The sequence below is a fragment of the Pseudopipra pipra genome, chromosome 10 (genome assembly GCF_036250125.1).
Source record: "Pseudopipra pipra isolate bDixPip1 chromosome 10, bDixPip1.hap1, whole genome shotgun sequence".
Classification (NCBI taxonomy): domain Eukaryota; kingdom Metazoa; phylum Chordata; class Aves; order Passeriformes; family Pipridae; genus Pseudopipra; species Pseudopipra pipra.
In genome coordinates, this window is record NC_087558.1 from 10960741 (window position 1) to 10988405 (window position 27665).

General features: G+C 42.8%; 1 protein-coding gene across 6 annotated transcripts in view; it reads left to right on the forward strand.

The window, feature by feature from the left end:
• LPP (LIM domain containing preferred translocation partner in lipoma) overlaps window positions 1-27665 on the forward strand; it is a 330413-nt gene that overhangs the window by 246929 nt on the left and 55819 nt on the right. For all 6 annotated transcript variants that reach the window (XM_064666206.1, XM_064666205.1, XM_064666203.1 and 3 more), the window contains 2 exons: window positions 865-988; window positions 26762-26931. In XM_064666206.1, coding sequence (XP_064522276.1) covers window positions 865-988; window positions 26762-26931 — 294 coding nt within the window. The remainder of the gene's footprint in view (window positions 1-864; window positions 989-26761; window positions 26932-27665) is intronic.

Here is a 27665-nt window from a genome sequence, read left to right on the forward strand (position 1 = left end):
TGCTTTACTGAAATGCTGTGTTTCATAAATAAGTTAGTTTTCATATGCAAGTCTTTCAAGAAAGCAGTGCACACAAGGAAAGCTGGTGTCAGCATTTTTTAATCCTGAAATGACCGAGTTTCCTATTATGGACACTAAACTTAGCTTCTTCTAAGAAACTTCTAGGCATAAGACTAAGTCTGTGCTTCTCAAAATATGCCCATAATTCTGGTGTTTTCCAGGGAAAAGATGCTCTGAAACAGACTGCAAATACTGTATGCAGCTGTTAGCATATGAAGGCCAAGAGAACCCAGTTTCTATGTCCATACTAAAACATTTGTATCCCTAATACTAAAAATCTGTGGACCAGCTCCTGATCTCACTAATGTTAACAGTAAGATTTCTGTCAAAACAGACAAGAAGAGAACATAACTAGCATCTTTGGAATATCTGTTTCTGTCCATATACTCTACCACTGTAGGAATGATTGTTCTAGCGTCTTTTATGTTGAGTTGTTAAGTTATGAAAGCTTTTAAGTCCAAACTTAAATACTTCCAAAGTCTTTTTTAGTGTTGGAAAGGTTTGTATCAAGTTATCCTTGAAATAATTTTCTTCTCTATTTATTATTGTGTGCTACCCAGTAGACACCTAATTATGAGGCAGAGAATACTTCTCATTCTAGGAGGTTATATAGCACTTCACTGGATGTTTTTCAGAGTCCATTTTCATTACGTTGAGATGTTTACTTGCTTGAATCCCTTGGGTTTTAAAAAAAGCAAAAACAAGACAAAGAATGAAGTTCAACACTGAACAGCCAATAGACCCTCTTACTGTGTGTGAATGCTTTTATATCACATCACATCACAGACTGTCCTTTTTTTCCAGAGTGGATATCCAAGCTCTGGACCTGCATCAAGCACTCCTTCCTTCAGGCCTGAGGATGAGCTGGAACATCTGACCAAGAAAATGCTGTATGACATGGAGAATCCTCCCTCTGATGACTACTTTGGTGAGCCATGTCACAAGTGTCTGTAGCTCTCTTCCATATTTAGCGGGTGCAGTGACGGGGAGGCCTCTGGCAGCTGCACTGGTAACGTAGTGACACTCGTATTGATGGATGTGCTTTCCACGCTTGGGCTGGAAGTGTAATCAGCCATAGGAATTCCTCTGTAATTTCAGCATAAATCTCATGCTCACTCACTGTATGTTTGTAATCTTTCTGGTTTTAAAGTTGAATTTTTCAGTGTCTGGTTCATTTTCACACCATCTGTCCCCAGCTTCTTGGCTACCTGTCTGAACTCAGGTGTGGTGTGCTGTCTTGCCTGCCTGCCCCATTGCTCCCTTCTCATTGCAGCAGCAAAAAACCTGGAAGTGTAAATGTGTTCTGCTTCTAAGGCGTGGATTTTCATTTTCTGTGTGCTGGCACAGATAAAAAGGAAATCCAGTTTGAGTCAATCAGGGTGGTTATACATGGGGACCTATTAGCCCAGAACTGGGTCTAACGAGCACAAGGAAGACAAATCTGAACTGATTCACTTATAACCTTATCATCTTCCTTGCCTGGAAAAAGATAATTGTCTAATTTCCTTCTTAAGTGATGTAGAACAGAATTATCTTAGGCAGCTGTAGGTATAGAATGTATATCTTGCCTTTATATGAAGCATAGGTGATATGGGGGCTGAACTCTGCATTAAAGTCGAGAGTCTTGGGCACATTTGATGCATCTGCCTGTATGTTTAGTTTCTTACAGGCTTGGGTAATAGTGTTGTTAGGAAACAAACTGCTACAGTTAAATACTGGGGCAAGCCATTCATTTTGTGTTCTTTATCTTCCTTTATTTTATAATTTCTTAAAAATTTCATTTAGATTGCTCCCTAGCTCTATTTGCTGTAGAGTTTGAATGGACCAGAACATTTCTGGCTTAAAGAAACTTTTGTGGTCAGCTTTAGTCCAAAAGCAGGTGGGACCAAGGTTTAACTAATAAATGAGGATCTTGCAGTGGCAAGAATCTGATAACACAAGCAGGTTAAGATGTTCTCATCAAACAAACATTGCCCTTGTAGATGGAGTTGATATCAGTCCCCATTGTCCATCAGTGCCTTCTACCTTCTGTGGTCTCCACCCTCACAACCAAAATGTCTTCTCTGTCAACATGAGTAGTCATCAGAGTTGATGACTGTCACTGATCTGAGGTGTGAGCAGGAATGACTAATTGAATAGAGAATAGCCAGAGAGCATTTTCTGTGTTGATGAGTTTGACTTCATCTCTGCCCATAGCCATTTGGGTTCACTCTCTGATGTTTTAAACACGAAGCAACAACCAGATAAACATAACATTTAGCTATTAACTGGGCAGGCAGGAGGGAGAAACTTCTTTCCTGCTCCCTTTAGGCAAACGGCTGAAGCCCTGAAGCATGAGATTTGATTATAGTAATTTTCTTAATGCAGAACTGTGTGGCAGGAGTTGGTAGATGGACTAGAGCCCATCCAGTTTACGTTTTAGCCCAGGAAGGTAGGCAGATGAACAAAGAACTTGGAGATGCACAGGCTTCAAGGTCAGAAAGGACCTTTCCATTATACTGCCTAATGTCTTACTCTCAGTTTGTCCCAGAAACATGATTGAATCATGACTTAAAAAAAAAATAAAAATCTAATCTTATCTTAAAGACTTCGAGCAATGGTGAGTCAACCACCTACCCTGATAAGCTGTTCTAGTGATTAATTTTCCTCACAGCTCGGAAATTGCTTCCTGAAGTGAAGCTTTGGTTTTGTTTAGCACTTGTATTTATGAAGCTGAAAAGCTCGGATTTTGCAGACTAATGCTGTATGCCTAAGATGGCTCCGCTCTGTTTGAGAGGGTGGTACATCAAAGTTTCTTCATCCAAAAGGGAAGCATAGCTCAAACAGTTGGAACATAAAGTCTCTCAATGTGAGGTCATCGATTTGGCTATCAGATGAGAGGTCAGAACAATGCCATGCCAATAGCTCTTAATTCAGCAGGAGACAACAAAATGGAAAGGAGGCTTCAGAGCATTCACAAGTTTTGCCAGAGTTTAAGTGGTGGCATGATCAAAAATGGAATGATCATTCATGATGCAAGGTGGAAGATGCAAATCAAACAACCTTAGTCCTGCCTTGGGCAGGTGATGTGTAATTACCAACTGCACCTGATTGCTTTTCTAATTGCACTGAGTGTATGCTACTGAAGTTCATCTCTGAAGCAGTATCCAGCCTCAACATTCCTGATGTGCAGAAGAACCATGTGTTGGGCTGATCATCTCCTCAGCTTTCTAAGCATGCTATGCCCCACACAGCCATTTAGGAGCGTTATCTATCTAACAAGATACATAATGCTGGACCACAACTGATTTTTATGGTTGGATACTATCAAAGTAGTAGGCTGCTGTCATCCTCCTAGGTTTGTTCCAGCCCAAGCTCCTCCCTGGGGGAAGATGGTCACAGTAGATGAAGTCCTTTGATATGGCAGTGCAGGCTGGGAGTTCTGTACTAATTCTGGCTGTGTCAGAACTCAATACCCATCTCTACTCGAGCTGTCAGCCAGTGCCTTTCAGTAACTTCGTGCTCATGTGGAAAGAACAAATTAAGTGTGGGAGGAAAAAAAGAGTCTTTCAGCTTTGGTTAACTGTCTCAAACAATATCCCTGCCCTTGTGCTGTATTTGTTTAGCATGGTAGTGTGGACTGTACGGGATTCATATGGCACATTGATCAAATAATCAGAAAAAGGACAAATGGGCAGAGACATTGACTCTGATTTGCATTAAATATCTTATGCCTGAGGTCTAACTGCCATGGTAATTGTAGCATACCAGATAGCTGTCAGCTAATCACTTTTATTAGTTTGAATTTAGAAAACTGGATTTCAGCATATTAAAAGTTGGTTAAGTGCAGATAGGTTTTGAATTGAGGAATCTAATTAACCTTGCTAGAAAGCTGCAAGGCGTTATATTAAGTCATAAAAATAATTTGTTGGAATAATTACATTTGAACTGTCAGGCTGGAGAAAGGTCATTTTACTTGGCCCGTCAGCACTCTGGAATCTTTTTCTTAACCATTTTCCTTCTGTGGTTTCACTTGCTGTATCTCTGGTTTTCAGTCAAGCCATCTTGATTCTGGAGTCAGCAGAATCTGCACAGTAGTGGGCAGAGTGGAGGTTCCTTGGGAGGGAAGAGGACTAGGAGTCACTGAAGTTGTTTCTTTGCCCTGGAAATGCTGGCTGGTCATGCTGGCAGACCAAGTGAGCTGAGCTCAGGAGCAGGACAGCCAGCGCTTCCATCCAGTCTGTGCTCACTGCACCTCTCTGCAGCTTCCCTGGGTACAAATTACTGAAGGTGGTTTCAAGGCTGGGGGAACTGTTCTAGGCAACTGTTGTTCATGGAAATACACACAGCTGTCAGCATGGCATGGATCACACTGCCTTCCCAGGGAGCTGGGGCACATGGTGGGAGCCAGAAGCAGCATGCTGGAGACACACTTCAGAGCAGCAAGATCACAGTTGACAGCTCTGTTGCCTAGGCTTGTTGCAGCAGCACAATCCAGCCACTGGGAAATACTCTAGCTGCCATTGGCAAGGCAGTGCTTAAGCATGGAGGTATCATCACTAAGCATAATAATTTAAAAAAATCACTGTACCTTTTTAGGAGTTAAACATTCATGTTGCGTATTCTACCTAACCTGATTTTGTTAAGGCCAGACTACTATAGTAAGTCTAAGCACCCCAATCCTTGATGTATGTCCCCCCCTACCCTCCTGTAGATTCTGGAGTGACTTATGGAGTGACTTCTCCTGGGAAGTCCTTGGCAGATCAGCAGATTGAAGTCTTTTAAGTCTAAGCTGCTCTTCTTTCTTTACTGCTGATTCAGTTGCTGATCTGTGGTAGTTGGCTGTCTTTAATCAAATCCCTTTTTATTAGAAAGGATTCCCAAATGTGTTATGCACTCTGCAGGAGGGATAGTTTCTCTCTATCACAGCCCTCCCTGTTGATAAATGTGCTATTGTAGACAGGCATGTCTGATTTGTTGAAAAAAATAATACTTTGTGGAGTGGAAATTGGTTAAGGTTGAGAGAGGAGAAATGGATACTTATAGGAGATTAGAATGAAACTATCAGAATTGTTCGTTTGCTGCCATGGGAAATTACAGCCCTTGATTTTGCATTTAAAAAAACCCCAACAAAATACACACACACAAAGATCACAACTGTTCTGGACCACTGTTTCAAGTCTCACAGAAAGAAATGACTTCTGGCAGCTTATCAGTCTCTATCACCATGTAGACAGTGTTGATTAAGACTGGAAAAGTGCCATCGGGGCCCCTCATCTCCTGTTGCCTTCTGGACTATATCCCAGCTGAGTCACTCCTCACAGCAGAGTTTCCCTGGCTGGTGGGAACAAACTCTCACTAGTATTTTACCATAGCTCAGAGCTACCAAAGGAACTACCAGTTTTATGTATTGAATAATATAGCAGTCTCCTTTTGTAGTTCCAGTGTGCTGTAGGAATGCACATGGCAAGAAGAGAGGTGCTGAAATGGTCCTGTTGGAAATACTCAGTTTGTGCAGTCAAGAGACCTTGATTTATCTCAGAGATGATAATTCAGGATATGTGGTTTTCTTATGTGTATTTTCTGTATTCCCAGACTTTGACAAGGGGAGAGATGGTGCAGTGTTGGGCTGAGGAGCAAGGCCAACAAGCAGAATGCTTGACTTCCTTTTCTGGTCCTCATCTTGACCTCTTGTGAGACCTGTGGCAGATCATTTTACCTTTCTAAACTTAATTTTTTCCCTTTTCACCCAGTTTTCAGGAGGTGGTTAACAACAGAAATTGTATGAGTGCTTCCCATTGAGAAGTCTTTGTCTCCAATGGTTCTTTGAGACGCCATGTCACAGTTAAGATTAAAGAATGATATGTGGCACCATATTGAATCTCTCAGGGCTCTGTCAACCTTTCCTGTCAGTGGCTTTGTGTCTCCATTAGGCTTCCATTCATAAGCTAAAAATCCTTCACTAGGGCCAGAGACCTCATGTCCAAAGAGTGTCGAATGCGTTCCCTAATTTTACTTCTCGAGGGGCAGGACACAGTTTAGCAGGTAGCAGTCCAAGTATGGTATGGCATAGAGTATGGTAGAGGCCTAGAACCTTCAGATAAGGAAGCACACTAGATTGTCCAGGTACAACTTCCTTTGGTTCATGGTGTCTTTGTTTCCTTTGACTCTGGAAAGCTCTGTGTGCTGAACCATTCTGGGGTCTCTAAGCTGAACATGGCTTGTATCGCATTTCTGTCTTGGTCAGATATATTTGTAGCCTCTAAGAGGCACAGGTAGCCTCTTAGTTTCATCTGAATTACCATAAGAAAAAGAAACTGAAAGTTGTCATATTTTGCCTGTACTCCTAGATCTCTTCTGAAAAGGTTATCATTAAATGAAGCATATTATTATTACTAAAGCACAATTGCATCGTAATTTTGCCATGTAATGTGATGTGTCATCGTGTCTTTTGTTTAAAGGCAGGGGTTCTGGTGCAAGATGGTGTACATCTTCATCTAAACAACATCTGGGTCAGAAAATAGTAGGTTAGATTTTCAACAGCTGATGAGCCGACAGTCATTTTCTGTTATATAACCGCTCACAAAAGCAGGAGGAACAGACATATAATGGGGACCCTTTTCTCCATTGTAGTTCAAGTCATTATTTTTTATGTTCAAGCCCTGTTCCAGCATTCGCACACAGGCTACAAAGGCTGGGAGCAGCCTGTGCTCGGGAAGGTCATAGTGCGGCACCATCAACCTCCAGCAGCCCTCTTGTGGCCTGCCGCAAGGGGAGTCACCCTCCCTCTGCTCCCCAGAGGCTTTAATTACCTTGGTAAATGGCTTTCAGAGCCTGTTTCTTCAGTCTCACTTCTGTCAGTACTTGCCACCACCCTCTAGCTTCCTCTCAGGGAGTCCTATGCGTGCCAGCATCCTTGCACACCAAGTCCAGGTGGATTTTGGAGAGAAAATGTGTAAGAATAATCTCACCTAGAGGGTAATTTTTTACCCACAGTTCCAAAGTAAGAAGAGACAAAAAGGAGGCCAGTGAGTGGTTGGAGAGCAAAATATACCATATCTACATGCATTTATCTCTGGCCATGAGAAAGGCAAGTGGCTGTGAGCTGGTCTAATTTGCTTTTCAAGCATTTGAAGGACTGTAAACGGATACAAAAGTTTGATTCTTCCTGCTGTTGATCTAATCTACATTCTACTCTGTAGTAATTGTGGGAAAAAATGTTTTGTGAAGAGAATCACCTAGGTCTTTTTATGCTAGAGATCATAGCCTTATAAAGGCTCAAGTGCACGTCTCTTAATGAAGATCCAGCAGATGTAGCAGTGGGGAATGAGGGAAAGTTGCACTTCTGTAAATCCTGAGCACCTGGTACAGCAGGATACTTACCTTCCCTTTCTCCTCTTCTTAGCCACACAAGAGTGGTTGAGACTTTGCATCATGAGTGTTTCTGAAGCACAGTCTCTTCAGACACCAGCACTGCTTCACAGATGGGATCTAAATCTTGCATCAAACCCAGAATTACCCTCTGTTACTGCAGGTGATAAAATCCCAGCTGGAATAGGTCGCAAGCAGCATGACTTCCTCTGTGTTTTTACGTCCCTAGTTTAGCTTGAATTGCTGGCAGTCAACCTAGACATACTTTTACTTTTGAACAGAACTAATTTGATGCAGAAATTATTTAATGCAGAATAAGTTCAGAATACTGAGGTAGCACTTTATCAAAGGGATTTCCGTGATCGCCTATGTGCTGTGAAAGAGAGATGGGTTTTAGGCCATGAGTGGAATTAGGTTTGTCCCAAAAGTCAGTAAATAAAAGCTGACAATTTTCTGCTGTATTCTAAGAGGAGTGAAATGTGATAATGAAGTATCAGGGATGTTTCTTTCAAAAGTACAGCTATATTCTGCAGGGTTCTCCAGCATGTTTAAAAATTAACATAGCCATGGCAAGCAAAATAATCTATGAGCGTGGCAGATATTTTTTCTGTTGTGATAGGGCTCTTAGTGTGCTAGGAACTGTACAAATGGATGGGAAACCTCAATCTCTTTCTGAAAAAACTTTGAACAATGATGAGGATGTTAGCCAACCCCACAAAAATTAATAGTCCTACATGAAAACGAACCAAATCTTTCTACCTTAATTTGAGAAGCAGTTTAAAGACAAGCCAGCTTGTTCATGATAAACTTACGTGCCCACAGTGAACTCTCTGTGGACTGAAATGGCTGAAGAATTGATAACGAGCCACCAAGTCTTTGGCTGCAGGTCGTTAGTCCGTAGCCAACTCACATCATTAAGAAGCGAAAGTGGGACCTACCTTCTGGCCCCACATGAAATGAGCTGGCTGGTCTCAGGGGGGTTCTCTGTGGGTATGTCATCACTTGACTAAAAACCATAAATTGTGGTACCTGGAGGATCCCTGTTTGGGAATCTCCTTGGTGAGGCCAGGAGCTGAAGACAGGCTGTTCATCTAGGGCACATGGGATGGAAAAGGTTGGTTCTCCCTCTCCTCCTGTTAGATGTATTTTATGGGGATGAGTGAAACCGGGAATTTCCATCCAGGGTATCATAAGGACTAAATTCTCATGTACAGGTATTTTAAGAGGGGGGTGTATGTATGTGTGCCTGTGAATCAGAATGTTTTTCTGGACTGTAGTATTATAGAAATAATTTTCAGATGGAGCTTTGGAGTGTTTTAAGCCTTGACTTTTTTTTTTGTCATGACTTAGAGCAGAGTTGTGGAGTGAGGTACAAACATTCAGTTTTGGAGCTGGAGTTAGAAACCCTTCCAGGCGTGCAGTCCCAGAGAAATCTTTGTCCCAATAATGTAAAAACAGCTTAGTTTCTCTTTGCTTTGAGTTGGTTGTGTACATAATCTGGCATAAATGAACCTTTTTTTTTTGCTTTTTAAAACTGAAAACAGCTCACCTATTTTTTGAAGGTGGATGCACTAAATTTGCAGTTTACTTCTATGTTATATTTTGGCTCATTGTGCTGCAGTAACATCCAAGGCCTGACAGCAAGGCTGTGGTCATGCTGTACTATGTGCAAATTAAACATGGAGTAGGAAACAGTATACATCCCTCAGAGCTCTGAAACTGAAAATATGGCAAGGACCAGGAAATTACTATCCTTAGTTTACAAACAAGGGGCTGACTGGCAGAGTTTAGGTGAGTCACTCAGAGTCATGCCGAGATCCAGTAGCAATGTGGGAATTGAGCCTAGAATTCCTTCAAGTTCTGTGCCTTACCCAAAGCTGTAGCCACACTCTTTATTTTATGCAAAAATCAACCAAAATGGACCTGTAAGCCTTGTCTGATAAGAAATCACAACCAGTCTGAAGGCTCTTCCCAGTGTGTAGAGCACAAGCGCTATTTTCCAGGGTTAATAACAAGGCTATGGAAATAAGAAAGGGGGAAAAAGGTGCTCCAGGACCACACTGGGTATCTTTAACTGCTGTTAATATGATGTACCCACTAATGTTATCACACTTCTGCATTGAGATAGTTCAAGGCTGTAAGGAAAATTGATAATTCACCATAGTAATCTGTTACTTTCCAGTCTAGCAATCACCGTTCCACGGGGGTGTGGCATTTTGGTAGCGTTTGTCTCATGCTGTCTTTTTTGATAGGGTGGTTTGTCTTTTGCCAGTAGCTTTTGGGGGTATTTTGAGTGTCATTAACTCAAAATGAGTTATTTTCAGTGGGGGGAAAGGCCAGATTTTATCTGAGAGTGAAATGTGGTAAAAAGAAGAATTAAACAGGACTGCCTCATTTGCTGAGTGTTCTCTAGCCTCTTCTCTTTTGATGGAAATGCATCAAAACTGTTTGGTTTTTCTTTTTTATAAAGGAATTGCTTTGACTCAGATTCTGTGAGATGAATCATAACGCACTTTCTCATCTGAGATGTGGGAAAAAAAAAATCCAGCTCTGCTGTCAATGTCAGCATAATCAATACAGAGTGTTTCTTGGTGGTGCAGAGGTAGGAGAGGATTAAAAGAATGAAAATAATCAGAAGTAGCCAAACTTTCCTGCTGGTTTTAGTAAGCTGCACTGTTTTTACATCTCGAAATGCACCTTGCTGTTCATCATGTCATGTTAAACCTGAACACAGTTTTCACATTTCTGGCTACAATCCAAGGTCACAACTGGTGCTCAAAAGTCAGGAGACTGTCATCCCAAACTGGCAGGCAGATCACGAGAAGCCAGCCCCGGCAGACATTTGGGATGTGACCAGCAGCTGAGAGTAAACCTGTTTTGATTTGTGAAACCTGCAGTTGAGATGTCACCTGCCTGCACTGTGCCGGCACAGATTTTGTCAGCTGAGCAGGAGAGAGTGGCAAAGCACCGTGCCTGTCCTGTGGCCCTGCATGAGCCAGCCCCATTGAGGGAAATGGAAAACTTCAATAGCAAGAGGGTCACTGTGGATGCAAACGGGAGATGGGAGACAACATCTGATACCTTGTCACCAGCTTTCATTTATGAATTTGCTCATTTGCTTTTTTTTATTGTGTGTCTGCCAAGACATGCACAGAGATGTAAAAATAGTTACCTCTGGAAGTTTGAGCTAAGAGCCAAACCCCTGAACAACTGTGTTCACAGCACCAGGGTCAAAAGGTGACAGCACAGGTAGGTTATCTGGGTTTTGACAGTTGACAGAATTTATCTCCCCATTGAGCACAGTGGTTCAGTAAAACACACTGGCAATAGCAGACCCTTCTGTAAAGAGTTTAGAGGTGTGGGTGCAACCATCTTTCACAGCCTAAGACACTGCTAAAGACAGACAGTTGGATGTGGGGTGTGAATTATTTTCTCTCGTAGATCCTTCCAAATTACTGTCCCAGCCATGCTAAACTGTCTGTTTAAAGCTGTGAATTAGGCTGTGTTCAGTTAGCAGCAGTGTTCAACTTTAATATACAATTTCCTCAACAAGTTCTGGTTCCAGACAATATCTTGAGAGGTTAACAACTTACTATCTGCTCAGTGCATGTTCTGATTCTGTCTGTGCTGTCAGGGACTGACTGGGCAGATGATATGCAGCAGTCTTTGTGAGTGCAGGTCGGAAACAGAGAAAGTTTGGGGGGGGACGTTTAGTGGCTTTTGTTGTCATTTAAAATTACACTTGAAAAAAACCCAGCTTTTAAAATGTCTCCATTTCCTCATTATGTGCTTGCTCTCAACGACAAGTGAATTCAGCATTTGACTTCCAAAAAAAAAGCTGCGGAAAGCCTGAAGCCTTTTACCTTGAATTTTCACTTGTGTTGATGAATGGCTGGGACATGGCAATACTGACTTTCCACACTTTTTAATTAAGAGTTTATTTGTGATTACATGAGCTAAGGAATTATGTCTGGCTGAACTGAAAGGAGACATTTAGAAGGGACTCTAATGTGGGTCCTTTATGCTGTGCAGAAGACTGTCATATGCAGCCAGCTCTCCTGGACAGGAAAGTCCTAGTGATCGTCATTGCCAACGTGGAGCTAATTGTGGTCATATGTTCTTGTTGTCATCTCCATGAGCTGGGCAGCTGCTTCTCGTTGCTGTCCCGTGGCTGAAATTAGTGAGAATCTTAAAATGCACATGCAAATGTGTGTGTGTACACACATATATATATAGTGCAGGATACTACTAGGACCTTGGATTCTAATGGCATTCCTTTCTTTCCTGTTCTCCATCTCGACATCTCACATCAGCTGATCCAGCTTTCGATGCCTGCATGGTCTTGTGAAGTGTGACTGTCTCCAGCATTGGCAAATCTGATGTGTGTGCTTAGAGGAGGGAGGAAGGCGTGGTGGGAGGACAGAACTGGGGAAGATATGGCTACAGCAGTGGATGTTTGAGTGGGACATTTTTAAGTGTTCCATCATTTATCCGTATATGCCTAAAAAGCATTGTCTTCTTCTAAAGATAAAATGACAAAGCACAGGCTTCAGTGTGCTGTGCTTGTGTAGTACCATTAGGCCACTACTGATTCTAAAGCAACCATAACCTCAATTTCCATGCAAGACAAAAAGAAGGGGAGGGGACCAAAAAATGGAGTTGTTTATGGTCAGATTTATTTCTACTATTTTTTCACAGGCAGAATTCAAAAGGTGAAGAAAGTGAAGCATGTGCACTGCAGATGTGCACAGCTGGTGCACTGCCATCTCCATGGCATCCCTCCTTCAGAAGGGCAGCTGAGGAGAGCCAGAAGGTCTGTGTCAGTTATATGGCCAGCTCCTAGTGAAAGCTTGTCATTTAAACTCTTTTGGTCTCTTTCTGCACTGCTGTCTCTGAGTGAGGAATGGAAACTGCTCTGTTCACTCACGCAGGGCAGACACAAACTTTCAGGTTTTGAGGGTTTAGGTGAAAAACTGCACAGGTAACGCAAGTTTCAGGAATCTCAGCATGAGGGTCAGAGACAGGCATTGGAAAAGAGGCCAACTCCAAACTTAGGGCAGAGGACATTGCTGTTCTGGGGTTACAGATCTGTGCCCTGAGCTAGCCCTGATCATGCCTGGTCATGAGTAAAGGACTTTGTTCATAGGCCCATTGACCTGAGTGTGGCTTGGTCTTTTAAACAAAAACAATACATCACAGAAAGCCAATTAGTCTTGGGACTCTGGTGGTTTTTCTGTTTTTTCTTTGCTCTGATTACAGCAGGGCATGTGGATGAGGAGCCGTAACTAAGCTGTTTGCAAGTCTGCCAGATTGTGCTTCCTTCTGTTTTGTACAATTGCAAGTGTTCACACACAGTCTTGTTGCCTGTTGCCCTTTGCAGCACAACTTTCTTTTATTTAAGGAGGGAAGACAAGGTGACTGACTTGTGACCTTGAGTCCTTTGTAAATGACCAAAGTCCTGATACTATGAATAACAGCTGCTAGGCAGCAAGTAGAAATGGTGTGCATCCAGCAAATGTCTGATTGCAAGAGCTGTTCTGGCCTAGGAAAATTGCAACTGTTCAGAAGAACAAACACATTTTACAGAATGATGTTTTGGAGCATGGTCTAATTGTGACACATGGTGGGTCACATCTCAATAGGTGTGTGTTGATTAGAAGATTCTCCAACTGACATCAGCTTGGCTAGAGGTCTGGCTGAGTAAATATTGCCTAAACTCTCAAGAGATCAGTGTGTGCAGTGGCTTCATGCTTGTACTCTCAGGACAGAGGAGAACAAAACAATATGCAGGAGAAATAACACTGTAAAATGATGTATTAATATTGTTTTCCCATGGCAATTTACTAATTTTGTGTCCCTCTTAGATAGGAATACCTCAGACAGGGCTCATCTGCATGAAAAGAAGTTCATAAGTCTTCAGTCTGTGATTTACAAAATGCCAGTCTCTTTTTCTTATGGAGAGGCTGCTTTGACTTTCTCTTGTAGCAGGACTGGAATTCAGACTTTTTTGCAGGTGTTCTAATGTTTGGACATGGATCTTAAACCTATCTGGAGTCATCTGGTCTAGAACATGGGTTGTAGACTTCCCACAAGCTACATAATGCATTTTGTTTCGTAGATCCTCATCTGTGCAGAGGCTGCAAAGGGGATGCTTAGACCAATGGAAAACAATGAGAACTATTTCCAAAATGTTTGAAGTCTCAGTCACATTGAGTCTCAGGTTGCTGCAGTTCTGTTTTGAAGATGAAGGCTACAACTTTTGTAAGTTGTAGCCTTTCACTGGGACAAAAGTCTCCCACACTGTTTCCTATGCTGGGGTGTGAATAATAGGTTCCCTTCTACCCATCACATCTGACTTTGTCAACATAATAAAGTTGCATCATTTAATGTGCAAACGGAAGCCAACTGACTTAAACCAGCATTGGCTTTCTGGGTTTGGTCATATAAATTCCAAAGTACACTAAGTTGACTAGGTTTACATCAGCTAAAATCAGACTTGGGATAAACTGAGTGTCTCTACAAGTACCTCAGATCTAAATTTGGAGGTCTAGTGGATTTCTAATGGTTCTGTTATCACATGTAAACAAGTTCATCAGTTTTCCCTACTGTCATACCAAAGTGCTTAATGAGGATTAGATACACCTACCGTTCTCACAGTGAACTCCCAGGTATGTAGGAAACCAGCAAAGAGCATCTGAAAGTTCAGAGCACAACCATTTGCCAACTTACTCATACAGAGGTTGCCATCACTGGTACAGCATGTTCAGGACTTTTTCAACACTGATTTTTTTTGGCAAACACCTACAATCCCCACTGCTGATGGCCTTTCCTAGTGCCCGCTCAAGGACGTTGGACTGGCAGAACTCATCACGAGCTCTGGATATCGGATCAGTCCTTTCCGATTGGTTCAGCCCTGTCACGAGGAGGGAAAGCTTTGGGGGTTTCAGTTTCCATGGGCACAAATTCTTCAGGTCAAGAATTCTGTGAATAATTCAGGAACCAGGGATTGGTGCCCTTCCCATGGAAACCAATTTAGGAAGAACCTCCCATCTTAGAAGTGTGAGCGCGCCCGTGTAGATGCTGGTCAACATCAGAGCCTCCCCGTAGAGGGCTTAAGATTAAATGTCAGGACAGCCTGTATCATGATAAATATGGATCAGTACCCACAATTCTCATATCTCCTACTGTTAGTCAACAGGCCCTAGAGTCTAAACCACCATCTCAAACAGATCAGTCTTTTGGGCCACTTAAGAGCTTGGCTTTATGGCGTGAGGGGTTTTTTTAGCTTATTATTTTTTAAGCCTTGCTAATTTTGAATCAAAAGTTGTAGGATGTGTGAGAGTGACACATGCAATTGTGCAGATGGATTTTCCACATCCTTTCTTTAAATAAAATAATAATGGTTATAAATATGTATCTCATATTTTACACTAATTCACTTGTAATGGAGGCCAAGTAGGAAAACTTTAATATCCTTTTTCACCAAGCTCTGAGAATATGACTATCAGGTGAGAATAACGATCCATGGATACTTGATATCATAGTGCTCCATCATGGACTCCAGATGAAGCATGTGCCACAGGTCATTTTGAAATTAGAGAGTTATCAGTATTACCTTCTGTCTTCCTCAGCCAGTAAAAGCAGGTCCCATGACCCAAAGGATGAACAGAATTATAATGATTGCTTTATTACATCAGTCTAATAAATACAGTGTCACCAGCATCAAATGATATTTTAAAAGGACTTTTGCTCTCAATACAATATCACATTTTAGGTTATGACATGTGTGTTCATCTTGAATAGGAAAAAATGTTGCATGTCCCCTGCGGGATCAGAGTGTTTCTCCATCCTGGGTTCTAAAGTTCCTTTTACTTGTCCAAGAGAGTAAACAAATACTGGACCTTGTACCTGGTTGGAAAATTCTCAGATTTGGGGATGAAGAAGGAAACCTCTGTCCAGTAGGTTGCTTTAATGAGAAAAAAAGCAGTGTTCATTAATTCCAGCTGCTGAGAAATTTGGAGTGATGGAATTCATTGCAAGGGACAGTGGATGCTCAGCATACAGGTGAGGTGATTTCTGGTGCCTGATTTATGGCAGGGCTGCTGTCAAAAGGCAGACAGCGCATGTTTCAAAACAGCAAGGAACCTTTGGGCTGGTGTCAGGTTGTGAAAGGCAGGGTTTTCAGAAGACCTTAAATAAATGAGGTGCTGGTTGAAATTTGATGTGACATATTCTTCTGATGCAGCCAAACACCTTTGAAAACTCCAGGCCTCAAACTTGTTAGGCCTATGAGAGCTGCCATTTGTTCAGGACTCTACTCTTTGTTGGATCCAGCCTTTCTCCACTTTTTTTTTTTCTTTTTTCACTTTTGGCAGGGGAGAGACAGGTTCCCTTCCTGTTTTTTGTTTTCTTGTCAGACGTTTTTCCCCAGGCAAGCATGCAGGAGACATGCCAGGTTGGTAGGCCAGAGCCAATGGCACAGCAACCGTCTCTGACTCAAAACTTTGCCATTACTCAGGCGTTTTCACCTTCACCACTGAACAGAGCCTTTGGTAAAAATCACTTTATGCCACCACTCTCCCAGTGATGCCACAAGGCAGAGACAAGCTGCCGAATACCAGCTGGAGCACAGCCAGGCTATGGAAGAGTGAATTGAGTCATTCATGCCCAGCAGCGGATGTGATTTTTGGCTGGGCTTGAGTCTGGTGAACACACTGATGGCGCCTGTCCTGGACTTATGAAATGGGTTGGCTGGGCAGGGGGACAGAAATTGTTTGAAGTGCCCTTATGCAACATGGACACAGTTGGAGGTGGAGATGTAACTTTTCTTTTGGAAAGGTTAAATTGTTTACTGTGTCTTTGTTCTGCACCTGACACCACAGAGCTGTGCCCCATTGCTTGGACTCCCTGAGACTGCTTTCATGCTGGAAGTGGCAAACCTAATTGTAGTCCTTTGGCAATGCAGTAAAAGACAACTCATTTTTGACCTAGATGTAAAGGCTGCTGCTATCTATGTAAGTGTGAGTCTTAGCTGGTCCCTTCTGACTGCACTCTCGGTTCAGCTCTTAAAACAGCAAGAGCTAAGGAGGATTTGGTCTATGTTTAAGGCGTATTTGCACTGAACAGTGACATGAGCCTGTGGGCAGCCGATTGCTGGTCCTCCCCACCTGGAGGAGTGGGTGGGAAAAGATGCATGAACTGCTGTACAACAAACACCCATCTGAGGAGACCAGCTCGTCTGGCCTCCAGATCTGCTCTGTTTTACAGCCATCGCTTGCGTACGGGGTTGGTGCAGCAGCCCCTGAAACTACCCTTCACTGCTCTACCAGCAAATCTAATCTCCTGAGTCAGTGTGGGGGCAGGATGGGACAGCACACTCGGAGTGACACCTGCAAGGGGACCCAGAGGTGGCCCCTCATAGCTGCTGGCTGGGGCTTCCGCCACTGGCCCTCCTAGTAATTGCAAGGTATTTTTTTGTGGCTTTCCAAAAGAGGATCCTGAAATCTCGTGCAGCATTATAGAGCAAGCCCAGCAGGTTAGGGGATAGCCCAGGTAATGCCCCCCTGCCCATCACCCCTGATGAGGGTGGGAGGAGGAGTGATTTCTGCCTCCTATCCTGCTTTTCCCTGCAGGAGATTCAGACAGGCATGGTTGCTCACCTTGTGTGCTGTCATATATTTGGTATTTCCACTGTCCAGGGTTCATCGTGCAACATGGCTTTGCATGTGTAAGTGCAAAGCAACCTGGCTCAGTGGTTATTGCTGTTGGGATCACCAGAACTGCCAAAATTTGTCTGACCTACAGCTCTGACAGCAACTGTTTTCCTCGCTAAGTTCCTTCCCAGGAGGGGCAAAACCCCACAGAATCAGCTTTGGGATAAGTTGCCCAGACAGAGGTTTCCTCCGAGCCCCATTAGAACTTAGCTGATAGCCTCACCTTCCCTGAGTACAGAGTTGCCGAGGTTGTTCCCTAGATGCCATGTATTGGTAACATCTCACAGAAAAATAGGATTTCAACATTAGTGATGTGTTCCAAGGAGAAAAGTAATTTTTGTTTTAAAAACTCTCATTTTCCTATGGAAGGTAAATAAAAGATTTTTATTTGGGAAAAAAAAAGAGGTTTCCACGTTGCTTGTTTTTCCAACTTGTTATATGTGATCAGTTTGCCGTGAAGGAGAGGAGTGATGGCACAGGATGGCGGAGGACTTCTGTGAAAGTATAAATTTTTTTAATTTTTTTTTCTTTTACAAAATGACGTGGTTTCACACCTTAGTTAGCTGTTTGTTGGCCAGGGATTTTGGTGGAAATCAGTGCTTTGAAAACCTTATCCACAAACACAAACATGTTTTTAATTAAAAAAAAAAAAAAAGGAAAGAATAATTATGAAATGTTACTTCTTTCCGTCCAACTCTACACTTGCAACTTAAAACTGCTTTTCTTTACCATATCCATGCCTAATGTTCAGCCTAGGCTGGGAGCAGTAGGAAAGGGAAGCAGGTAGCAGGGAGTGCCCAGGACACAACAGGGGACATGGCAGCCTGTTTGCAGTGTTGGAGAGCCCGGGGGATATGAGGGGAGGACGAATTGCTGTGGCTTCCAGGGACAATCCCCTGTGCCCTGGCTGAGACCGCCTGGCAAAGCTGCACTGACAGCTCTCCCCTCTGCTTCCCAAGCTGGGGCCCTTCAGTGGATATACAACTGTTGTCTTTGTCATCTGGCGACTCTCATCAGCATTAAAGGAAACATTTATAAAGGAAATAAAGTACATTTTACTCTCTCCCTTGCATTTCCTTGATCGATTAGCAAAGGGAGGAATGTTTCCTCTCTCGCTTTCTTTTTTTCACCCCCTTTCTTTTGTCTCCAGATGTTAGGGAGGCTCTGTTTCAACCCGTTCGCACATGGTAAAACATGTGCCAAAAAGTTGACACAATGTAACAACAGCAACAAAAAAAAATAGCAAAGCATGCTGCAAAAAACCTATCTGGGACCTTAAATACTGTAGAGCATCACTGACCCCCACTGGGCTGGCACACTCACTGCAGATCACCCGAGCTGGGGACTGGTACCTCATCGATGTGTGGGGCTCATAGTCACACTTGCCTGCGAGCGGGGGCATCTTTCATTTGGTCCTGTACAAATGGTGTAGATCAAACCAAGCCTGAATGTGTTCTTCTGTCCATCGTGAATAGAGGAAAAAGGTATTGGCTGAGCTTGCTGAGAGGGGCATTGTGGTTGGATGGCAGAAGGGCTCACTAGTGGTACAGTTTGGTACTTGCTAAGATTTTTTGCCCAAGTGGTTGGTGAAATCTCTGTTGCTGAAGGTCCTTGGGAACAGGTTCAACAAGTGTCTGTCAAGAATGCTGTAGAGAGAGTTGACCCTGCCTTCAAGGCAGTAAGAGAGTTTTGTGACTTCTCAGGATCCTGTTCAACTTGAATTTTTATAGCTTTGTGGGAAAATCAGGTGTGCTCCTCTCCAAACCTTTATTTTTGTGGTTGCAATAATTTAGGAAGGTGTCTCTCATTGTTTTCTTCTTTATATCAGAAACAAGCTAAATTGTCTCTGTTGTCCCAGGGAGTTGAGTAGAGGATGGTGTAGATGTGTAAAGAATCACCACATGGATGCTGAAGGAAGCAGAGGCCTTTCCTTCTGTGTCATTAAACAGAGGACAGTAGCAGAGGCACAAAACTCTGTGTGCTCTGTTGCTACATGGCTCAGCCAGGCTGCCAGATAGCAATGGCATGGTCTGCACAGGGAGGACATTCCTCCTCCTGGGGAGGGGATTCCAGCAGGACTGGTGCTGTGAGCTCCCTTTGAAATGGAGAAGTTTTCAAGCTGCAAGACGTTCTCACCATCAAGCTTTTTCAAAGATGGTCTTGTGGTTAAATAAACTAGACTGAGATTGAGAAGATATGGTTTCAGTTCCTGGCTCCATCATAAACTTCTTGTGTGACCCTTGGAGAGTTATTTAACGTGTGTGGGTCTCAAGTTCCCTACCTGCATGTTGGGTGTCCTGCCTGTCCTCTACCTTCCCTGGGGCAGAGGGCTAATGATCGGCTGAGACAGTAAACGTGTGCTGAGCAGCATGGAGAAGTGTTTCAAAAGGTACGGTGAAGTGTTGGCAGAGTGAGCCTGCACAGTTGCAGTGCATTTGCTGTATGGTGTGGAATGGGACCTCCAGGGCATATCAAGAATGTGTAAGGTTTGCAGCCAGGCAAAGTGAGAATATGAATTTGTATTGTGGTCGGGGGAAAGAGATGCAAACAACACAAGAGTGCCGCTACTGCTCAGTGCTGTACAGTACAAGTGACAAGTAGGTCACTGCAGGGACCTGTACATCTGGAGTACAAGTGCAACACAGTTAAAGCAGAATAACCAGGACACAGTAATTAAATCACGGCCTTGGATTTAATTTATGAAGTGTTTCAGGCACACACTGCAGCATGAAGCTCTGTTTACTGTGAAAGATTGTGTTTTCTGACGTCTGCTGAAGAAGAGGGAATTAAGATTGATCTGTCTCTTGTCCAAAGGCTGTGTAAGACAACTGATGCATACAGCCTGCTCCTGTCAAGTGGTGATACTTCAAGCTTGGATCCTGGCACAATAAACCATTTCCAAGGGCTTCCCACTAAGTCAAAAGTATGAGTTACAAAGCAAAAAAGAGGTAGGTAAGGAAAGCAAGGATAAGATGAGCAAAATAACATACTTTCCTACAAAATGCCTTTGAGTTTCTCTTTGTAGCATTACTGAAGTGCCCTGAGTGCCAAAGTGCCAGAATCACTCTGGGACAAGTATGACCAATGCATCTTTCTCTGGCATGATCACAGACACATACCTCCCATGCTCTGCAGGAAGAGAATAAACCCTCTCTTGTGGATCAGAGATTCCTGTTTTATTCCATTTGGATGAATCAAAGAACCCAGGACCTGTTGGGTACTTCAGAGTTGGCAGAAGCTCTTAACATTGAGACTTAACTTGATTAAGGTGTACTGGCAGTTAAGGGCTGCTTTTAAACTATTATCCTGATGGATGAATTTCAGCTCCTGTATCCCTTTAAATTGAAGTAATTGTGCCTGTCTGACATAGGTGTCCTGAGGAATCCCACATGCTTGGGAAATGTTTGAAAATCCTTGGATGAAAGTCATTAGGAAAGAGGAGGGAGAGAGGGGAAAGTCTTCCTACACTGTTGACTTATGGTCAACGTTGTCCTCGAAATGCTGTTTTGTCATCAATATTTCTTCATTAGGAATAATGATTTTTCCACATTTACTGCCAGCTGATTCAAAGCCATCCAAAAGCAGAATGTGTCATGAATCTCTAAAATGCATTCGCTGGCGAACTCTAAACAGAGATGATTAGAAAAATAACACAGCGGAAATACTGGGTGTCTTGAGGCTGCCAGGGAAACTTTTAGTGAGATATTTTGTTCAATGTATTTATGTATTTTAAAAATGTTCTTGGTACAGTTTTGTAATGGCAGCATGCTTTATTTTTTTAGTTCTTTCTTGCATAGTGCATCAGGGCTGCAGTGACAACCGGGGAATACACTTAGCTGATCAAGGGAAATTGTGTAATTGATAGACACTGAGGATATGACCTTGTGGTATATTCCCACAGTACAGTTAGGTGGGAAACAGTTTTTTCCATCAACCAGAGTTTTTTGAGATATCAACGTTTTTTCCCCACATTTCAGCAAATGCAAAACCTTCCTACTTTGATGCTTTTATCAGAAAATTATCCCCTATCTCTTCTCTATGTAGAATGCATGCTTTGAATTCATTAATTTAAACCTTTTGTGGAGAGGTTTCCACATTTTTTTCTCTGCTTTCTTTACTCTTGACATCTGTAGTTACTGCCTGAATTGCCTATGTTAGGCACTGTACATCACATTAGCAGGAGACAGCCAGTGCCCCCAGTGGCTTAGTGTCTAAGTAGGTATGACAGATAAATAATGCTGTAGCCTAAAAAAGCCTAATGCAGTCTTTGAATGGGCAAACAGGAGCATCTCAGGCAAGCTGGATGGAGTTACCTTACTTCTGTCTTTGGTTCCAATGTGATTGCTATGAGAATATTATGCTATAAGCATTAGTATGGCATATACCTATTCCATCATCCATCCAGTGGTGGATGTTTGATTGGCTCACATTCTTAATCTGATGTTTGAAAGTGACACATGTCCCAGATAAGGTTGGACGCCCGGTATCTAATTCCTTATCTCAAGATCATGCCCCGTTTCTGGCCAAATCTTAAAACTCTTGCTGAGTAACAGCTCAGATTATGGCCTTTTCTGTTCATCTTCACAGATAAAACCTGCATCCAAGCTCCAGTGACCTTGAATCTCTGCAACATCCTTTTCAAAAAATGTGATTTCTCCCTCTTCATCCTCAACTAGCTGCAGAAATAACTCTCTAGCTGTAACTTAGGCCAGATCATTCCTGCCTCTTAATTGTAGAATCATAGAATATCCTGAGTTGTAAGGGGCCCACAAGGATCATTGACTCCAGCTCCTGAATGTCTCTCCTCTGGTTTCATTTCTGCATCATATCAAACAGAAGCTTCATGTCTTTACCTGCATGACCTGAATGACCTGTAATGACCTATTCCCACCCTTTTTCATCTAGTATTCTCTAGTGACATACCAACTCATCCTTTCCATCTGAAAGTGTCTATGTTCAGTCTTCAAGCACTTACATTCCCTTTTGTTCTGTCTTTGTCCTTCTCTCAGAAGTATCCCATTAAACTTCCTTTAAAGTCCCTCCGGGTCCTCTTTCAAATTCTCCCTTAACCTTTTCCTTTGCTGGGCTGTCTACAGACTCCTTGTCAACAATAAAATATTTAGTGTGCTGAGACCACAGTTTTCCTTGCTGACTGTTTTGTCTGATTGCTTCCTTCTATTTCCTATCTCTACCCAGTTGTTAGTGCTTGTATTAGATTGTAAACTCCTGTAGTTGGGCCCTTCTTTGAATTCTCTGTTTTTCCAGTATCCAGCACAATGGGACTGTTCCAGGATCTGTGGTGGTATAGGCAAAAAGCATGTAATAATAGTAATAAAATAACGAGAAGTTAGAACATGACATCATGACCAATATGAGCTCCTTTCCTCCCTTCCCCCTCTTCCTTCAGATTTGCAATATTTCAAATTTTTTACACAATAGAAGACAGTAAATGAGGAGGTTTCAGAATCAAGTATAGTAGCTGATGTATCCTTTCAGCTGCTGAAGTGTTTCCATGTGATCCACTCACTTATGGTGGCATTTTCAGCAGGGAAGCCTCTGTGGACACTTCTGTATGTCCCCTCAAGGTAAGACCAACATGTGGCAGCCAGGCAATGCTGAAGGAAGGTCCATGGCACAGCCAAGGTTATGAACCTCTTTCATGCAAAAATAGAGGACTCCGGTCTCCCAGGCTTGCTGCCAATGTATCGCCTTCTAGTCTTGCTGAAGTGATCTTGAAAAAGGATCTGAAAAGGGCTGAAGGGGCAAAAGAAGAATGTTGAAATGACATAGTTTCATCTTCATGCAGTTTAGTGCTAATTTTGTCCTTTGTCTTTAAGCTGCCTTTTAAGTGCTGTTTGTCTCTGTGGGAAGCAAATGGGTCACGTTGTTCTGTGTTTCTACTGTAATACGCTGCCTGCTATTTTTCTCTTAGATTATTTGTGTAATCTTTTTTTGTGCAATCTGTTTGTTCTTGAGTCTTGCAAACTTTGCTACTTCTTTCCCAATAAGCAGTGCAACTTGTTCTGTATTCACTAACGGGTATTCTGCACACAACAGACTGGGTTATTTCAGCCAGTATGAAAATATTAAAATGGGGAACATGTGTGGGCACTTAATTGTGGTGAGCCCAACCACAAATACCTTCGCTGTTGGTAACTGGCAAGCAGGAAAAGCAGACCTTTGTTTTGTTTTTATCAGACATAATGATAGATACATTGTTTTTAGTGGGGTTTTTCTGGTTTTCTAAGGAAATGAGGCTTGTGCAATCGCACTGCCTGTGTGCATGTGCCTGTCTGCTTGTCAATTCCTCCCTCACTAACACTTGAAGCTAATAGCCATTTTCAACTAAATTTGAGCAAGATGCAGGAGTTGGGAGAAGAGACCAGCTTTTGCAGAAGTCCTGTGAGTTCTGCAGAAGGTGCAGTCTCCAGTGGTCACATCACTTCAAGCCGGATCGGTTGTGTATATGCCCACATACCTTCACATGGATCCAGCCACCTAACTGTAAGCTTCCAAATTTGAATATTTTGGCTTATTTGCTTTTACCTTTTGGGTGAGTGAGTCAGTTGGGAGAGCTGCTAGGCACAGAGCTTGTGTTTTGATTCTCACTGGAGTGACCATGTCTCATGAAAAACATGGTTTGCTCAAGGTCACAGTGTTATAATTTGCATATAAACTTATAAAAAAGGAAGCTTTCTTTAAGCTTTCCTGTGTGACAGTTTACAGGAGTATTTCTGTCTGTGTACTTAATCGCAGAAACTGGACTTCTCATAAATGTAGACAGGTTAAGTCTGTCACTGCCTGAATGGGAATCTTCTGTGGAAAAACCCAGGAAGAGGAAGGAAAGCCTAAGGAAACCAACTTAAAGGGGGGAAGTTGGCCAAGGCTTGTGTTATGCTACTCTTTGGTTTGTATCTGACCACCAATAGTTAGCTGGGGAATGCCTCAGAGTTATGGAGGAATGTAGCCTCAGGGCACCTTTGGGAGACAGAGAAGATGTACCTTTTGCTGGAAGAGAGGACAGAGGTACAAAGGCACTGAGTGACTTGTCAGAAATTACAAGAGGATGTATTTGAGTTAGGAAACAGACCCAGGTCTCCCAGCACAGGTACAGCCAGAAGTATGGTCTACATGTAGGCAGCTTCTTCAGCAAATGGAGAGATGCCTGGTCAAAGAGGAAAATAAATGCTGAAGTATACCAGAGCTGGCTAAATTATGAATGTGAGAAGAGGAGGAGGGGAAGAAAAGATTCCCACATGTTCTGCTCAGATGTTAACAAAGAAAGCTGAGAAATGTTTGCATAGACACTACATTATTCCATGTCCAAATGCCTCATAAAAATAATACCGGATGATCACAGAATGGCACACTAGGGAAAATAAATTCTTCAGTGGAATATTCCCTCTGGAAAAACACTGTGTAAAGTAATACACTAATGGCTTTCAATTTCATGTTTTATATATAGAGATATTAACTGCTCCCCAGACGTCTCTTCGTATTACAGCCCAGCTACACGAGACGTTTGGAGAAGGCCCTGGAGCACGCTCGGTCTTGTCCACATGCAGGACTGAGTGGTGCTCTCTCGTGGTACATGCAGCTCCTGTGGTGTACACAGTAGGTGTCTTCTGCCTCCTTCCAGTGCAGTGCTGCTCCTGTGATACTGTCCACTGGGTTTGGGGTTTTTTTTGCTTCCTAGTCCTCGTGGTTTTTTCTATTCTTCCCCCATGCTCTGTAGCCTCACCACCATGGTGGGAAACCTGCATTCCTTCTCTGCTCATAAAAAAGGAGTCCTCACTACAAATGCTACAGTGGAGTAATTAAAGCACAACACTGTCAATCAAAACACTAATAACAAATGCTAAAGAAAGTTAAGTTCACATACAGCATTATTAATTCCTTTTTGGGGGCTTTCCAGGCTTGTCTGGATTCATCTGGTGACTTCTCTCTCCAGATTGCTCAGGCTGGGAGCTGTTTGTGTCAGGAACTGTCTGTCCTGTATAAAGCCAACTACGGTTATGCCATTGTAGCAAATCATAACGATCTGGGGTTTTTTTCCAAGCTTTCCTAATATATCTCAAATGTGTATATATATCATCCTGCCACATCCTGAGGGATCCAAAAGTAGCTTACATGCTTTGTTCCCTGAACATAGTTTACTGGAGTCTGGGACAGGCAGGAAAGAAGTTGTGAGGGATGTTGACAGTGCACTGCCTAAGGACAGCAGCCCTGCTCCTGGGATGACAAGACATGTCCAAGTCCTTTAAGGAAGTTGTGCAATATATGCTTGAAAAGCCCAATAAACACAGACTGTGGTATGAGAGAACATCATATAGTTGCTGGATTATTTAATTATTATCAGATACATATTATTTGTGTATGCATTTGCAAATAATTCTGTATTGAACTCAGTCTGCCTTCCTGCTTGTGCCTCAGCTCTTGCCTCCCTTCCCCTCCTTCCCACTCTCGGTGACTGTAGCACTCTATCCATGGAGCCTTCAAGAATTGCAGGGCCCCATGACTGGAGACACCACAGTCAGTCTGAAACTGGACAGTACCATTTTGGATGGGGCAATGTCCCAGGCCACAGTTGCTCTGTTACCTTTGGTGGATTTCTCGTGCATAGAGTGCCTGAGGTTGTCCTTAATACCTTCCATTTTCAACATTGATCATTGGGTATGGACCTCAGACCCATTTTCCAGAACTTGAATGACAGAGAAAAATGGCATGGGTGTGCCTTCCACCCACCTCTTCCATCATCTCTGCACCACAATCTTTCCTAGGAAAATGTCTTTCCCATGATCTAAGAAAATCTTGTCTTCACTTGAAATCTGTCTGCCACATAACATTTTTAACAACAATCTGAACAAGGCAGGAAGCCTTTTGTATATGTGTGTGTGTCTGCAGATTTTTTGTTATTCATTTCTATGTGACATTAGGACCTTTTTCAGAAACAGACAGGGCTCTTAAGGCTTGTCTATACTTAGAGTCTTTACTAGCAGGTTCTGATACACCTTTCTTGAAGGATGGTAAGAATAAAGTATCCATACCTCAGTTTCCTTAGGAATACTTTCTGTGCTTTAAATAGACACAATATCTTAATCCTTATTAATCTTTGAACAGAAAAAAAAGTAATTGGCTTCATTGAGAGAATTGGTTTAAGCTGTACAAGCAAAAACTACTCTTTAAATGGTAGCAACTCTACTACCACCAGGCAGCTTTTATCAGGCATCCTACCACAAAATCCTTTAACGTGGAAGCCAAAGCTTTAGGCACAGGTTTATCACATCTAACTGATGAGCTGAGGATGACTGTATAGCTGGGTTAGGTGATAGCTGGGTGGTTTGTATCTGAGGCTCAGCCTCCTTACAGTGAACACTGGCTAGCAGCAGCAGCAGAACTGATATCAGTGCAGTCTTGGGAGCCAGTTTCAGTCCTTTCTAGATCTTTTCTTATGGGCCAGCACCAGAGTGCCTTACAGTGGTGGTGGATCTTTGCCAGCAAGTGGCACAAATTGCTCCTCTGTTGTTTGAGCTGCTGTGTCCCCCTTACACCTGTGCAGCACAGGTGTGTGGAAGGTCCTTCCCTGCAGCTGAGAGCAGGAGCTTGCTTTGACTCACATCCATTCCCTTTGCTGACAGGCCGCTGTGCCCGCTGTGGGGAGAATGTTGTTGGAGAAGGCACCGGTTGCACGGCCATGGACCAGGTCTTCCATGTGGAGTGTTTCACCTGCATGATGTGCAAAAGCAAGCTGAGGGGACAGCCTTTCTATGCAGTGGAGAAGAAAGCCTACTGTGAACCCTGCTATATTGTAAGTACCTGTTCTTCTTTGTGTCCTGGCTTTAATGCACAGACATTGGAAACATTGATTTCCTTCTTGCTGTAGAGTTGCCTTACAGTTAAAATCTGACAATCCTGTGGCAGTACCGTGGGCACCAGGTTTTTCCATGGTATTCAGAAGAACTCTGATATTTTCAACTTACTGGATGAATCTCTTTTCCTTGTCTGACGTGTCTCCAAAAAGAAATGGGACAGGGGAAAGCACAGCAGGGGAAATAGATGCTTTTTGTCATTTTTCATTTCTGTAAGGAGCAGACGATGCAGTGATTTTTTTAGCAGTAGTGTTGTCCTTAGTTTTCTGTATTGGGAAACCTGATACCAAAAAGTTTACAGACTGTGGTGCCCACTACGATTAAGGAGGTGGGATGCAAGAGAGCAGAGAATATAAAAATTCTCTCTAAAATAAAAGCCTTTACATTGTTTGATGGAAATTTTTCTACTGAACTAGGAGTCTTCGGATTAGATATCTTTTGAAACTTACCTTGCCCTAAAATTTCATTTCATGCCTCCAACAAGGTCTTAAAGAAAACAATTAACAGTTGCTCTGAGGAGCTGCATCTTGTGAGGGGCTCCTGTAAGAGCTGCTGGAACCAATTGCACAGGTGCAAATTAAAGAAACATCACGTAACATGCCTGAGGCCTTACCTTAGTGTGACCTACACATCCAGGATATGAGGGTAATCCTTGTATCTTAGAGTACCAAGC